This window comes from Emys orbicularis, chromosome 25 (assembly GCF_028017835.1).
Source record: "Emys orbicularis isolate rEmyOrb1 chromosome 25, rEmyOrb1.hap1, whole genome shotgun sequence".
Taxonomy (NCBI): domain Eukaryota; kingdom Metazoa; phylum Chordata; order Testudines; family Emydidae; genus Emys; species Emys orbicularis.
In genome coordinates this window covers 9,129,629-9,146,733 of record NC_088707.1, presented here as the reverse complement: position 1 = coordinate 9,146,733, position 17,105 = coordinate 9,129,629, and the positions used below count along the sequence as shown (strand labels likewise).

The 17,105-nt window shown below is 45.4% G+C and overlaps 1 protein-coding gene across 1 annotated transcript in view; it reads left to right on the top strand.

The window, feature by feature from the left end:
- The window catches only part of TANC2 (tetratricopeptide repeat, ankyrin repeat and coiled-coil containing 2), a 513,617-nt gene that overhangs the window by 434,516 nt on the left and 61,996 nt on the right, over positions 1 to 17,105 (top strand). The window contains exons 14-15 of the mRNA XM_065422604.1: positions 3,659 to 3,825; positions 5,489 to 6,096. Coding sequence (XP_065278676.1) covers positions 3,659 to 3,825; positions 5,489 to 6,096 — 775 coding nt within the window. The remainder of the gene's footprint in view (positions 1 to 3,658; positions 3,826 to 5,488; positions 6,097 to 17,105) is intronic.

Sequence of the window (17,105 nt, the reverse complement as noted above, 5' to 3'; positions counted from 1 at the left end):
AACACCTTTTCTGTACAGATATTAACAGTAAATGGAGAAATAAAAAAAGCTTGGGATGAAGAGATAATAATAGGATGATGAGATTTAATGTGTAGCTACTCTGAAGGTACATTTTGTACTAATTTCTTTATTCCCTGAAACACCATAGGGGCTAATCTTTTCACTACTGTACCATTTATTTTAAATTTAATTTTAAGTGATTAAAGGGGAAAAGAAAAAGCTAACCCTCTAACTGTAATGCCTAACTTTCATAGCACAGTCCATCTGTGGTGCTTCACAAAGGAAGGTTAACACTGTACAGGTGGGGATCATGAGTGTATTGCAAATATAAATCAACAGCACTTCTCAGGAATAGAACCAGGTCTCCTAACTACCAGTCCAAAGCCACATTCACTAAGCAGCACTGACTTCCAGAAAGGTGCAGCTTGCACCACACCCTAAAGGTGGCTAGACAAAGGCTCTGATGGACTTGCCAGAAGAAACAAATTCAAGCTATCAGGTATGGCCACATTGCAATAAAAAACCTGCAACACCAAGTCGCAAAGCCGGGGTCAGCTGACTTGGGCTCAAGCTGTGGGGCTATAAAGTTGCAGACTGGAGCCTGAGTTCTGGGACCCTCCCCTGTCATCAGCCCTCTCGAATGTCTACACTGCAATTTTATAGCCTCTCAACTCAAGCCCCACGAGCCCGAGTCAGCTGACATGGGCCAGCCGTGGCCGTGCCATGGGTCTTTTATTGCAGACTTTCCCATGAGGACCCTTTACTGAGAATGCCCTGCTCTTTGCCCTGGGGACACACAGCAAGAGCATTGTAGTCCCTTGTAGCTGCCATGACAGAGCATGTATGGAGTTCCCTCTGAAATAAACAGGTCTTTGGCCATTTAGTTTGAACTGCCATAATACAGTCTTCAGATGGGTGATCAGGTGTTAAAAATAGCAAATAATCGAATTACAAGGAGCAATATTTTTTTAAACTGCTCATTAAATATAAAATATGATTTAATTTACTGCTAAGAGAAAAGAGGGTAATTTATAAGGAGCTGATGCAAGGAAAATCTTAACTGTATTAGAAATTAAATGCTCCTGTTCTTTTGTGTTGTACAAGAGGGTCCATTCCCTTTGGGAGGAGAGAAAATTAAGGTGTCTTTCCGTTTTCCAAGCTGATACATGAGATGTCTCATTCAAGTGGTCCCCATACAGAACTGATTCATGTTCGTGACCCATACTCTCCGTTTATAGCTCCTGCAATAGCCACAGGAGTCAGTGGATACTGTCGCGTGACATGGTTATTATTAACCTTTGTAGCTCTGAACCAGTTAGAAAACTGGGGCCAGGAAATACACCTGTTCCTTGTGTCCCACCTCTATTATACCTTCTTTGCCTGCCTGTTTCTTGTCTACCGATTTCAGCTGCAGCAAGATGACCACAAAAATTGGTTGTCTTTAATGCAACATAGTACAAAAAGTAATCTGAGCAGTTAAAATTCTGCCCTTGTTATCTGATGTGCTAATGGCTTGAAAATGTCTTGTCCTGCTGTCAGGGTCTACTTTTGAAGAAAATGCAACTATCTTTTGTACATGTGCAATAGTGCACTAAATATGTCCCTGGCTAGAATGTTTTTAATATATTACTAGACAGTATTATACAGTGAAACTTGTCTTAAGCAGCCACCAAAGGGAACACCAGCAGTTGGCTCTCTCTTAAAGGAGGTCTTTGGTGCTAGGAAGGTTGTGTTGACCCCTGTGAACATCCCAGACAGTGGGAGTAAACAAAAATTGTATAATTCATAGATGTGACATCCCCACTAAAAAGCGCTGAGGGGGATAGTCCTTCATGGGTCAGGGATGGAGAGGATAACTATGAGGCCATGTCTACACTACGGGCACAACGGTAGTGCTGAAGTATAGACACTTCGTACCGCAGCGGAAGGGGTTTTTCCGTCACTGTAGGTAGTAAGTCCACCACCCTAACCAGCAGTAGCTAGGTCAATGGAAGCACTCTTCTCTCAACCTACCCATGTCTACAGCAGAGGTTACCTTGACTTAGCTATGGGGCACAGGGCTGTGAGTTCACACCCCTGAGCGCTATAGCTAGGTCAAGGCCTAAGTCTCTAACTTCTAAGTCCATAAGTCACCGTGGCTGGTACAGAGAACCAGTTGACACAGAAATCCCCTTGTGATGCTGCACCAGCATGGAAGCAGATTAAGGAGCTGCTCTGGGCTGCAGTGGACTCTCCCCTCCAGACCAGGCCAGGACTGGAGGAGGAGTTAAAAAGAGGGAACTCTGTTCAGCTAGGGGCAACCCGGGGAAGGGAACGGGCTGTTGTGCTTTCCAGCTCCCAGAGAGGCTGACAGCCAACAGATCCTCTGCCAGTGGAGGAGGAGGACATGGATCCCTTGAGCTAAGAAGGGAATGAGGCTGAGGTAAGAGAGGCCAATGCCCTGACCAAAGCTGCAGACAGGTTTTCCTTTCTTCCTTTTTTCTTCATACTTTGATTTAACCTTGTCTGCTGACTGTGGACAGTTTGGTTTGCTTCACATGGGACCCTCAGAGGAGAAGAAACAGCAAGGAGGTCTCAGCCGGAGGGTTGAGCACCAACCCACGAGAGGGACACATCTCTTCAGCACCGACTGGGATGGGGGCAATTCAACCCACACACTTGCACTCCCCAAAAACTCCTAAAGGGGGGTTCTGCTACGGACAGATTTGTGACACTCCTATTTTTATTTAATGGACTGCGGTAGCAGTGAGATGATGTTCCTCTTATTGGCATCTATTAATGCTAAACTTAAAGTTCAGCCTTCAAAATTTGCTCGAGAAATGCTAACTTTATTGCATAAAACCCCCACTGTTTTTCCTCAGTATTTATGTTGTTAGCAGCATGAAAATTGCCCAGGGTCCTACATTTTAAAATGTCCATGTTCAACTGTCAGCAAACATCATCGTCTTAATGGCCTGAGCCATAGAATTCAGATCCAAACTTCTCTGAAGTTCACGAGGCAGGAGTTTGTTCTGGACCCATCTTTACTGAACAGAGGGCAGAATTTTGAAAAGTTCATCTGACCAGCTCCTGTGCATGCAAACTGATTTGTGCTCAAAGACCTGTATTGCCCATGAACCATGGTTTGCACATGTTTATTAATATTTGCATGCACTTTCGAAAATCTAGTCCAGCATGAGCATTATTTGGTTAAAAAGTCTACTGTGTGCCTGTACAACATCCCAACCTAGATTATTTAAAGGTGCTAGAGGCATATACTTCTATGCATACGTATACATAGCAACTGTAAATGTTGCAACAGGTTTACATCAAGGTGCTGTTGATGTTTGATGTCACCAGTGAAAGCACCTGTAATAATGTTCATGTCAAAATTTGCTGAGAGATGTTGATTCACATTTCTCAAATATATTTGAGTTTGGGGAGAAGGTAACTTGTTTAATAGCCTTAAACGTTTTAATGAAGTGTTGTCACAATTGTATAGATGTTGTTGTAAATCAAATACATATTTTATGCAACCTGAGAAGTACAGTTATTTTATCTCTTTTCGTCTATAGCAATATCTGATTTTATCCTCCATTTAAAACAGTGTGGTGAGTACTCATTGTAGCCATGCTGCTGGCCGATGGACTGAAGCCTTTTCTCTTTCTTGTAATCTCAGAGAGGAAGATTCCAGATGAAGATTACATCATATTAATTGATGGTTTAAATGAAGCTGAATTTCACAAGCCAGATTATGGGGACACCATAGTATCATTCTTGAGCAAAATGATTGGAAAATTCCCATCCTGGCTGAAGTTGATAGTGACGGTCAGGACAAGTCTACAGGTATATTAAGACCATGTTTCTTATTAAACACACAAGCACTGGATTTTTGTCATAATGGGTTTTCTTATTGACAATCTTAACCAGTGTGATATAGATTTAATTATTGATCTTTTTGAAGTTATCTCATTTAAGTCTTTTTGTAATGGATTCAGATTGCTTTATGTCCCCCAGACTCTGTCTCTGGCTACTGTTACAGAACAAGAGTCTGATCCTGCACCCTTTACTCATGTCAATAATCCTTGCTCAGCAAGTAGTTCCATTAATTTCAGTAAGACTATTCACATGAGAGAGGACTACTCGCCATCAGAGTGTTTGCAAGACCAGGCCCAAAGTCCATGAGACTGTACTATTACGAAACGGGAGCTTAGCCGTGTATTCTCTCTTAAATGGGAAGAAGCTAGGAGAAGGGATTTCATGCATAACTTCCTCCCATCAGTATGAGAATATAACCATGATAGACTGATTCAGGGTCTGTGTGTTTATTTGATACAGTCTGAAGGAGTCATAACATGGGTCCAAGAAACTATTTATCTCTATTAAAACACTTGATCTTAGGCAGTTTCTGAGGTTTTAGAGTGAATGTTGCTGACACTGACAATGTAGCTGACAAGTGCTTTTGTCTTAGGTTATGTCGACTTCAGCTCAGTTTCTGTTGCTAACATACATTAAAATGCTAGTGTCTTCTGGACTCACAACTCAATGAATGCATAGAAGGAAATATATACAATATATGTAAAAAGTCTCTAAGAAGTTAATGAACATCCTCGTTGCTCAGAACTTGTACTGAATTTTCCTCTAGTGTAGTGACAATAGACATTTACCCACCCCACCACAACACACTTAATGTATCCCCTCATTCCCCTTGCATAGGGTGGGGTTTCCAGCAGGGGCAGCAGAATTGCCTCTCCTAGCTTTATATGGGCAGAGCGTAAAATTCTCTAGGGGAAACCTCCATCTGATTTACATTCACTTTGTGCTGCATGAGCAGTGTAAACTGAACTTACCAGATCAGACTTGCCAGCGCACAATATCTTTGTGATATATAGTAGATGTGCAATCCCAAACTATACACATTCAGGAACAGCCCTTTGGCTGAGAAAAGAGAACCCACTGTTGGCTCTGAGCAAATCAACGGCATATATAGTATTATGGAATTCACTGTGCAGTAGGAAATATCTACTAATAACCTTCTATTTAATCAACTGCTGTATGATGCTGAAGACTGCTGCACTCAGCACTCTTTGAGATGTACTAAGCTATCTGTTTCAATGAGAGGCGTAGAGTCCTGGACCCCACCAGCTTTGGCTGTCCACAGGTGATGCCCTGACCTGGGCATCTGCATGACACAGAAGAGAGCTGATGGCATGTCCGATAGCTGGTTGGGATGGGACTGTAATTTTAAAGGGCAGTGCTCTTTGTGAATACTCCAACCTCTTTCCTTGGCAAGTGTGTTAGGAAAAACTTTCCTCAGTTTTATTTCAGCCACCTAGTTTCACAAAGAAACCCGCTACAGTGCTTTTTAGATTGTAAGGTCCGTGGGGCATGGACCATGTCATCTTAGGTATTTGCCCAACACCTCTCTAGGTGCTGATGAAATACAGATGTTTATTTTTATTAATAATAAGCACTTCCAACATGAATAATTTCTTTTCTTTTCTTCCAGGAAATAATTAAGTTGTTGCCCTTCCATAGGATATTTTTGGATAGACTGGAAGAGAACGAAGCCATAGATCAGGACCTCCAGGCATATATCCTTCATCGAATACACAGCAGCTCTGAGATCCAGAACAACATCTCCCTTAATGGCAAAATGGACAACACTACATTTGGCAAACTCAGTTCTCACCTCAAGACCTTGAGCCAAGGGTCCTATCTATACCTAAAGCTCACTTTTGATCTCATTGAGAAGGGCTACCTGGTACTAAAGAGCTCCAGCTATAAAGTAGTCCCAGTCTCTCTCTCAGAGGTTTACCTATTACAGTGCAATATGAAGTTCCCAACACAGTCTTCCTTTGATCGGGTTATGCCTCTCTTGAATGTGGCAGTGGCATCTCTGCATCCATTAACAGATGAACATATTTTTCAGGCCATTAATGCTGGTAGCATTGAGGGCACACTGGAATGGGATGACTTTCAGCAGAGGATGGAGAACCTCTCCATGTTTCTTATCAAGCGTAGAGACATGACACGAATGTTTGTTCATCCGTCTTTTCGAGAATGGCTTATCTGGAGAGAGGAAGGAGAAAAGACCAAGTTTCTTTGTGATCCTCGGTAAGTAATTGACGTAAAAATATCTGCAGCATTTCACTCTCGCTCATCCTAATAATCTTGTCTCATGGGATTGAATATGGATAAATACAGTACAGACTAAATGGGAGACTTTAGTCCATCACGTCTGCAAAGGCATATAATCTGTCTGGGATAGATGATAAAGCGATGAAAATCAAACAACATACACACATCTATATACAATGAGCCCGATTCAAAAGCCATTCTGTTCATGGAACTCCCATTGAATGACTTCTGAATGCAGAATCAGGCCCCACTGTGGTTTTGGAGTGTGAATTCATGTTTAAAGGACACAGTGACCATCTGATAAATTATTATTGTGTTCCTGGCATAGCTATTGTGAACATAAGTTATATCAAATCACTATTAGACTTTATAGTCTGTTTAAATGCACTGATAACATGAGAATACTACTACACTATTAAAAATGTATCTTCTATCTTTCAACCTCAGATTGGGTACAGGTGTTGTCTTCATCATTTTAGTCATCCATCCCAACAGTTCTAGTTTCACTTATATTAGCCCATTCCCTGAAACAGATATATAAAAATTCGGAAAGTCATTCATATTCTGAGCCCCTGCAATGCATCTCCTTGAACCTGCAGTCAGTACATAGTGATAGTATCTGCTGAAACTGAATATTCAGCCAAGGTGACAGCCACTCACCTCATTAAAGCAAGTTGTTGCCGTTATCAGTGTCACGGTAAAGAATATATTTACCACCTCAGGTATGGAGCTTCTTGGTAAACAGGATTTAGTAGAAAAAATAACATACAGCTGCTCCGAGTGGAAATCCTGGCTGCTTTAGTAGATTTCTGCACAGCTCTCCTGTTACTTAGCCTTTGCAATGCATCTTCCACCTCTCTGCAGTTATCTTTATATCAATGTTAATTATTTACATGTTATATCTTTCCTCAGAGTCATTAGATACTTCTCACCATGCAATGCTTTTCCCACCATGGCTTTCACCATAGTTGTCTGCTATTTGCAAAGCCATTTAAATGCATGTCTCTCATTTATTTTTAATCCTAGCCTGCTGTACTGAAAACATTCTCCCTAATATCCACTTGTGTTTAGCCCAGCTGCTTTCTGACCATAGTAATTTTTGACTGGATGTACACAATTTCATCAACTAAGATGTGAATCTCTAATGCACCCGCTACTAATTACTTTACTGTTTTATCACAGATGGGACAAAACTGGGGGTTTAGGTGCAAGCTTTGATACTTGCTGTTGATAACTAGTCACGGCATACATTTTGCATGAAAATAAAAACCATTTTCTTCCTTCTCTACCCAAATAAAGTAAAGTTAACCAGAGCACATCGGATGGATTAGGCATCAATTTTTTTTACACTGTGTATGTGCCGTAGTAATGAGGCACATTTGTAAAGCTGTGTAAATGTGAGCAGTTTTGATTCTCAGGATCCCAAGAACGTCCTTCTCCTTAGTTTTGGTCCACATGGGTTTATGCCTTCTGAATGTCCCTTTGATCTCCAAGCTTGAATGAACTCACAAACTCAAAGCAAAACTGCTATTTCACCAGGCTGTGCACTGAAACCATGCACAGCCAGAAATTTCACATGGTTTTAGCATGAAATCATAAATCAGCCATGGTTCACTCTGACGGTAACAAACAGTTTGGGCTGAGGTTCCGGTTTCATGCAGTTTCGTAACCTTTATGCACAGTGTGAATGTTTTGCACAGGCTTCACAACTAACACACGTCATCTGGAGTTTTGAATCCCTGTACTGTATTGATGTTGATCATCTCAGTTATTGGACTTTCCCTGACCTTGAGTATAGATGCCTGACAGGTGCAGTGTCATGAAGTTAATTCTTACTCGTATAGTGAGGGAAAACCAATTCCTGCGTTGTTTCAACCTTCCCGCGTCACAGAACTTGCCATTCAGAGCTCAGACAACCTGTAATACTGAGAGATTCATTTCTGTGGGCTTTCAGGCATCAGTTTAGTCCCGAATTTACCATCTTAAACAGATGAAGCCATAAATCACTCTAAAGGGGGAGGAAAAAACCTTTTGTAAATATGAAATCCCAGACCAGAGCTAGCCAGGCTTCTCTCACTTCCAGTAATTTTTGCCAGAGGCAAAGATGAAGCGCTCTGATGGACTGAAACAGAAACGATAAGTAATACTGGTTCCTGTGTCCATACCTACTGAAGGACTATTAAAAACCTCTAATGCATTATGTGTGCTAATTGTATCAGATCCTGATAGAGAGAGAACATGGCTGAGGTAATATGTTTTATTGGACCCACTTCTGTTGGTGAAACAGACAAGCTTTTGAGCTACACAGCGCTCTTCTTCAGGTCTGAGAAAGGTACTTATATTCATGGCAGGTAATAAAAGACGGTACATCTCAGTCATCAATAGATAGCGCCCCGGAGAGTTAGCTATTGTGTGATGTAAGTCTTCCTGTCCCGCTCTCGGGGTAGAGCTGATGTTGAATGTTGAGCTCAGAGCTAGGTAAGCCCTCATCAACAATTAAGATGAAAAATCACCATGTATTTTCACTACATTAATGGGAGCACAGCTTGCCACTGATTTGACTAATAATAGGACAAGTGTGTGAAAACTTGCTTGCATTTTGTTTGCTCACAGTGAGCTTGATTTTTCCCACAGTAAAAAGGGAATTGAAAAGGTGTGGTAGCTGTGTGAAGCACTGTTTAGTTCCCCTGTGCTGAATTTCAGAAACAAACAGCTAAACCTAGGCTTGTTGACTTTGCAGAGAGCTACTGTAGAGATAGTGGTTGCTGAGGCTGATTCTCTCATGAGAATAGCTTTGAAACTGAAGTGTGACCATGTGAAACAGCTCTTAATTGACTTTCCCTGACAGAAGTGAACAGATTTGGAGGATGTTATGGAGGAAATTGAGATAATGGGACCTGGGTCAGGAGCACTGCAGCTGGGATGGTCTTTTTCCTTCCATTAATAAGACTGGAACATCCATTGTCCCATCCTCTCAGCAGTACAGAAAAGGAAAAACAAACAAAAAGGCTAAGTATTGTACTCAAATTTAACACATGCTCTTCTAGCTACATACAGTCAAGCAACAAACCTCCTGCCCTCCAGATTTTTGTTTAGCCTGTTGTGCTGCTAGCCTTCTTCTTCCCTGAATGCTCAGCGTGAGCTTTCTAACCAAAGCAAAGGCTAATTGGCATTGAAGGGAAACACTATCATTCTAGATTCTCCCACAAGGGAGCCCCTCAGCGCTGACTGTTTAATAATAGGACACAAGAAAAGCTTCTGCCTGATATTTTAACCAGCATTGTAACCAGTAATGACTTCGTCAGACTGTCAGTGTAGCACTGTTAGCCAGTTGTATTATTTGACATATAATATAAAACTATATACAGGGAGACCATTTTTAAAGGTTTATGTACAAGGGGGGCAAACTTATCATTGTGCATGTATCGTTACCTCTGCACTCCTGGACCTAAACATTGCTATAATGCTAAAGCATTTTTTGCATAGACTTTTTATTTTAGAACCTTTCCTGCAATGATTTCAAAGCATTTCCCAAAATTAGGAAGGAAGGTGCTGTCATCTCTGTTATAGATGGGGGGAAATTGAAGCTCAGAGAGTTGAAGTCAGCAAAGCACTGGGAGTCAAATGTAGACCCCATGTCTCCTTACTCCTTGTCTGCCTCTAAAGCCACATCAAACATGTTCAGAGTCTTTCAACTAGAGTCTCCTTTTTTCTTTGCCTATGTTGATCTCAGCAAAGGTAAGGAAGGGACAAGGTAGGCTGGTAGCTTCCTTTGCATCCCCTTAATTCTGGCTCTGGCCCCTGGGGCTGCACTAAATTGCCCAATCTTGTAATCTCTCTCTATGGGTCATTGCTCCAGTGTAGAATAGCTGGCGACATTCCCTTTTTCTCCTGACAACCCCCAAGCCTGGGAGGAGACTGACCTAGAGTCGTCATTCCAGCTCTGTGCTGGTCAGAGAACGCTCCCACACACCCAGTTATACCACTGGAGTTGTGTAAAGAGGTGTTTAGGGTAAGGGAGCATTTGGGCCTTCACCCAGGGCTGGATTAACCCATAACTGGGCCCTAAGCAAACAGAAACTTCTGGGCCCCTACCTTCGACTATGAATAACAACAGACAGCTGATACATGGAGAGAAGGGGAAAAAATACACTTCAGTGATGTTCCCTCTCATACATGCCATGGCAGTAAATTCCCATCCCAGCCTGTTCACTTGCTGCTGTTAGAGAAGGAAGTGGTTTCTTTAACCAGTGGCCCCCTCTCTCCTTGGCTCCGTTGGGAACGGCAAAGCGAGCTTCAGCTGTGTGGGAAGACTATCTCTGCCCACTCATCCGCTGATGCGGGAAACTTCCCTCACCTGAGTGAGCAGTGTTGCAACCTGGCACATGGGGTTGCAACAGCACACAAATTTGGCCCAGCCGCCCCCCCACCCCCGCCATGACACGTGCCGGTCACAATGCCACTTACTCAAGTGAGTGAAGCTCTTTCAGTTCATGAATTGGTTAAAATAAAATAAAATCCACCCTCCCCCATCCCACACACATATTTAGGCCCTACGCACATGCCTAGTTTGTGTATGCATCAGCCTGGTTCTGCTTTCATCTCATAATAAAATGCTCTCATAGTACACCTCTATCTCGATATAACGCGACCTGATATAACACGAATTCGGATATAACACGGTAAAGCAGCGCTCCGGGGGGGCGGGGGGGGGCTGCTCACTTCGGCGGATCAAAGCAAGTTCGATATAACGCGGTTTCACCTATAACGCGGTAAGATTTTTTGGCTCCCAAGGAAGCGTTATATCGGGGTAGAGGTGTATAACTGTTCAGATTAAAAACAGTGAAAACTACAGAGGTCACAGCTTTGCTCCTGTACAGTGAGAGCCCCAGAAGGGAGTGAATTGCTGTATGATCGAAAGTGTTACCTCCTTCCAGTAACTACTATGTTGTATAGGCAGGGCCGGCTCCAGCATTTCTGCCGCCCCAAGCAAAAAAAAAAAAAAACGTGATCGGCGGCGGCAATTGGGGGGGGAAAAAAAAAAGCCGCAATCGGCGGCGGCAGTTCAGCGGCAGGTCTTTCGCTCCCAGAGGGAGCGAGGGACCTGCCGCCCCCGAATTGCCGCAGGTGCCGCCCCTCTCCCTTGGCCGCCCCAAGCACCTGCTTGTTAAGCTGGTGCCTGGAGCCGGCCCTGTGTATAGGCAAAGCAGAGTTAGGAAATCTCAGCTGCATTTGTATTCATTAAGCTTGGCCCATGAATCCATATAATGAGAAATGCTCCGTATATACAGAAATGAGGCAATGTCACTTTTTCTCCTTCACTGTGTCAAGAAAGGTTTATCCCACATGCAGTCATTTTTAGCAATGCAAGGCCTGGTCTACACTACACCTTTAATTCGGATTTAGTGGCTTTAATTCGAATTAACTCTGGAACCGTCCACACAACGAAGCCATTTAATTCGAATTAAAGGGCCCTTTAATTCGATTTCTGTACTCCACCCCGACGAGCGGAGTAGCGCCAAAATCGAATTTGTCAATTCGAATTAGCGTTAGTGTGGCCGCAATTCGATGTTATTGGCCTCCAGGAGCTATCCCACAGTGCACCATTGTGACCGCTCTGGCCAGCAATCTGAACTCGCATGCACTGGCCAGGTGGACAGGAAAAGCCCCGGGAACATTTGAATTTCATTTCCTGTTTGCACAGCGTGGAGAGCACAGGTGACCACAGAGAGCTCATCAGCACAGGTAACCATGCAGGCTGATAATCGAAAAAGAGCACCAGCATGGACCGTACAGGAGGTACTGGATTTGATCTCTATATGGGGAGAGGATTCAGTGCTAGCTGAACTGCGTTCGAAAAGACGAAATGCCAAAACTTATGAAAAAATTTCCAAGGGCATGATGGAGAGAGGCCACAATAGGGACACAGATCAGTGCCGCGTGAAAGTCAAGGAGCTCAGACAAGCCTATCAAAAAGCAAAGGAGGCAAACGGTCGCTCCGGGTCAGAGCCGCGGACATGCCGCTTCTACGCTGAGCTAAATGCATTTCTAGGGGGGGCCGCCACCACTACCCCACCTCTGACTGTGGATTCCGAGCTGGGGATAATCTCATCAGGGACACCTGATGATTCCGCGGAAGGGGAAGAGGAGGAGGAGGAGGAGGACGAGCTGGCAGAGAGCACCCAGCTCTCCGTTCTCCCCAACAGCCAGGAACTGTTTCTCACCCTGACTGAAGTACCCTCCCAAGCCTCCCAAGCCAGCACCCAAGACCATGACCCCATGGAAGGGACCTCAGGTGAGTTTACCTTTTAAAATATAAAACATGGTTTAAAAGCAAGCATTTTTAATGATTAATTTGCCCTGAGCACTTGGGATGCATTCGCAGCCAGTACAGCTACTGGAAAAGTCTGTTAACATGTCTGGGGATGGAGCGGAAATCCTCCAGGGACATCTCCATGAAGCTCTCCTGGAGGTACTCCAAAAGCCTTGCCACAAGGTTTCTGGGCAGTGCAGCCTTATTCCGTCCTCCATGGTAGGACACTTGACCACGCCATGCTAGTAGCAAGTAATCTGGTATCATTGCCTGACAGAGCCTGGCAGCGTATGGTCCCGGTGTTTGCTGGCATTCAAGCAACATCCGTTCTTTATCTTGCTGTGTAATCCTCAGGAGAGTGATATCGCTTAGGGTAACCTGGTTGAAATAAGGGAATTTAATTAAGGGGACTGAGGTGGCCGTTCCTACTGGGCTGTTTGCCTGTGGCTGAAAAGAAATCCTTCCCTGCATTTAGCCAAGTGCAAGGGGGGGGGGAGGATTGGCCCAGAGCTTTTCGCGTTTTGCTAGCAGGGATCTTCCCTGATACCAGCCAGGCGGTGGGGGGAGGGATAAAGCACTCATCCCAGAGAATTCATGGCGGGTGGGGGGGGGGGGTGTTAGTTTGGTTCCTGCAGGGATCTTCCCTGATACCAGCCACGCGGTGGGGGGAGGGATAAAGCACTCATCCCAGAGAATTCATGGCGGGTGGGGTGGTGGTGTTAGTTTGGTTCCTGCAGGGATCTTCCCTGATACCAGCCACGCGGTGGGGGGAGGGATAAAGCACTCATCCCAGAGAATTCATGGCGGGTGGGGTGGTGGTGTTAGTTTGGTTCCTGCAGGGATCTTCCCTGATACCAGCCACGCGGTGGGGGGAGGGATAAAGCACTCATCCCAGAGAATTCATGGCGGGTGGGGTGGTGGTGTTAGTTTGGTTCCTGCAGGGATCTTCCCTGATACCAGCCACGCGGTGGGGGGAGGGATAAAGCACTCATCCCAGAGAATTCATGGCGGGTGGGGTGGTGGTGTTAGTTTGGTTCCTGCAGGGATCTTCCCTGATACCAGCCACGCGGTGGGGGGAGGGATAAAGCACTCATCCCAGAGAATTCATGGCGGGTGGGGGGGGGGGTGTTAGTTTGGTTCCTGCAGGGATCTTCCCTGATACCAGCCACGCGGTGGGGGGAGGGATAAAGCACTCATCCCAGAGAATTGGATGGGGGGGGGGTGTTAACCTTCAGCAGCAGAAAACAAGCTAACAGGAAAACTGCAGCACAACGGGCTTTGCTTGGTATGTGGGAAAGCAGGGCGCAGAAGCCTAAAGACAGTGGCTTACCATGGCAGCATGCAAGGTGAATTCTGTTTCCCCGACCTGCGTCTGTGATCTCTAGCAGCAAAGCCACAGGCACTCAATATTAAGAGGCAAAATGCGACCTTGCACAGAAATCACATGTGCTATGTAATGTGAATAGTATACACCGTGAAAGAGTATAAGCATTGTTCTGAAAAATGTATCTTTTAAAAAAATTCTCTCCTTTTTTCACTCCCTCCAGCAGGTGCAAATGTTTCAAGCCTCCCTCCTCCTTCCCGAAGGCTATCCCAGATAAGGCGTCGTAAAAAAAAAACGAGAGAAGAGATGTTTTCCGAAATCATGCAATCCACCAGGAATGAAAGAGCTCATCTGAATGAGTGGAAGGAGACGGTTTGCAAGTATAGGAAAGAAGCCAGTGACCGTGAGGACAGGAGGGACCAACGTGAGGACATGAGGGACCAACGTGAGGACAGGAGGGACCAACGTGAGGAGAGGAGAGACGCTCGAGATGAGAGGTGGCGGCAGGAAGATCAGAGGAGTCGGGAAGCAACGCTGGGGCTGCTGCGTGAGCAAACAGACATGCTCCGGCGTCTGGTGGAGCTTCAGGAACGGCTGCTGGAGAACCGAGTGCCGCTACAGCCCCTGTATAACCCCCCTACCTCCTCACCATGTTCCATAGCCTCCACACCCAGACGTGTAAGAACACGGGGGGGGAGGCTCCGTACACCCTCCCATTCCACCCCAGTGGACAGCCCAAGCAAAAGGGTGCCATTTTTTTAACCTTTTTTTACTGGGCTTTTCCTTCCCGCAGATCCTCCTCCCAAACCCCACTCAGGTTCTGTGCCGCTACAGCCCCTGTATAACCCCCCTACCTCCTCACCATTTTCCATAGCCTCCACACCCAGATGTGTAAGAACACGGGGGGGGGGGAGGCTCCGTACACCCTCCCATTCCACCCCAGTGGACAGCCCAAGCAAAAGGCTGCCATTTTCTTAACCTTTTTTTACTGGGCTTTTCCTTCCCGCTGATCCTCCTCCCAAACCCCACTCAGGTTCTCTCCCTCTTTTTATAATCAATTCATAAAGAATAAATGATTTTTAAACAATGGTGACTTTATTTCCTTTGAAAGCAAGCTGGGGGAAGGGGGAGGGTGGGTTCCTTACAGAGAATGAGTCAATAAAGGGGGCGGGTTTTCAGGAAGGATAAACAAACATAAATTTCACACTGTAGCCTGGCCAGTCATGAAACTGGTTTTCAAAGCTTCCCTAATGCGCAGCGCTTCATCGTGTGCTCTTCTAATCGCCCTGGTGTCTGGCTGCGAGTAATCAGCAGCCAGGCGATTTGCCTCAGCCTCCCACCCTGCCATAAAGGTCTCCCCCTTGCTCTCACAGAGATTGTGAAGCACACAGCAAGCAGTAATAACAATGGGGATATTGGTTTGGCTGAGGTCTGAGCGAGTCAATAAGGATCGCCAGCGACCTTTTAAACGGCCAAATGCACATTCTACCACCATTCTGCACTTGCTCAGCCTGTAGTTGAACAACTCCTGACTCCTGTCCAGGCTGCCTGTGTATGGCTTCATGAGCCATGGCATTAAGGGGTAGGCTGGGTCCCCAAGAATAACAATTGGCATTTCAACATCCCCCACGGTTATTTTCTGGTCCGGAAAGTAAGTCCCTTGCTGCAGCCGTTTAAACAGATTGGTGTTCCTGAAGACGCGAGCGTCATGAACCCTTCCCGGCCAGCCCACATGGATGTTGGTGAAACGTCCCTTGTGATCCACAAGTGCTTGCAGCACCATTGAGAAGTACCCCTTGCGGTTTATGTACTGGGTACCCTGGTGCTCCGGTGCCAAGATAGGAATATGGGTTCCATCTATTGCCCCACCACAGTTAGGGAATCCCATTGCAGCAAAGCCATCCACTATGACCTGCACATTTCCCAGAGTCACTACCTTTCGTAGCAGCACCTCCGTGATTGCTTTGGCTACTTGCATCACAGCAGCCCCCACAGTAGATTTGCCCACTCCAAATTGATTCCCGACTGACCGGTAGCTGTCTGGCGTTGCAAGCTTCCACAGGGCTATCGCCACTCGCTTCTCAACTGTGAGGGCTGCTCTCATCTTGGTATTCTGGCGCTTCAGGGCAGGGGAAAGCAAGTCACAAAGTTCCATGAAAGTGCCCTTACGCATGCGAAAGTTTCTCAGCCACTGGGAATCGTCCCACACCTGCAACACTATGCGGTCCCACCAGTCTGTGCTTGTTTCCCGGGCCCAGAATCGGCGTTCAAAGCCTATAACCTGGCCCATTAACATCATAATCTCCAAAGCACCGGGGCCCGCGGTCTCAGAGAATTCTGTGTCCGTGTCCATGTCCTCATCACGCTGGTCGCTGCGCTGCAATCGCCGCCTCCTCCTCCTCCTCGCCTCTTGTTTCTGGTCCTGTGTAAGCATAAACTCCACGAGAAAGCGCGAGGTGTTTATAATGTTCAAGACTGCGTTCTGGAGCACAACGGGATCCATGCTTGATGCAGAATGGAGTCTGCAGAGTTCACTCAGGAAAAAAGGCGCGAAATGGTTGTCTGCCGTTGCTTTCAGGGAGGGAGGGGGAGGCTGTACCCAGAACTACCTGCGACAATGTTTTTTGCCCCATCATGCACTGGGGTCTCAACCCAGAATTCCAAGGGGGGTGGAGACTGCGGGAACTATGGGATAGCTATGTAAAAGCTACCCACAATGCAACGCTCTGGAAATCGATGCTACTATGGTAGCTTGGACGCAAACCACCGAATTAATGGTGCCTAGTGTGGCCGAATACATTCGAATTTACAAAATCGGTTTCCTAAATTCGAATTATATAAATTCGAATTAATCCTGTAGTGTAGACATACCCCAAGTTTCTGTTTTAAAATTGAAAATTTTAAATGTGTGGTGTGTCTTTTAGGGGGACAGTCACTCTCCTTTCACCCTCCTAAATAAGAAATGCAGAAGAGAGGTACTAATCTGAGGGAGCAGAATGTCATTCATTAAAAATGTCTTAGGAAAAATGGCCTGCTGTGCACTGTGCATTTGTACTAAATGAGGATGCAGTTCTATCCTCCTAAGACCCTCAGACTTACGGCTTTATCGCGGAGTTCTTGGACATCTGCAGTCATATTCTCAGAGGTGCTGAGCACTTGAAGGTGAAAGGAGCTGCAGGCACTCAGTATCTTTGAAAATCAGGCCACTGGAGTCTTGTTTAGAACACAATGCAGAGGAATAAATCTTTTGCAGTAAATTTCCCTTCAGTACCCAGAGAATCAGGCATACAGCTACTGCCGATTAATATTAATAGGAGACTTCTGGCTAATACCCCAGGATAGCTCTAT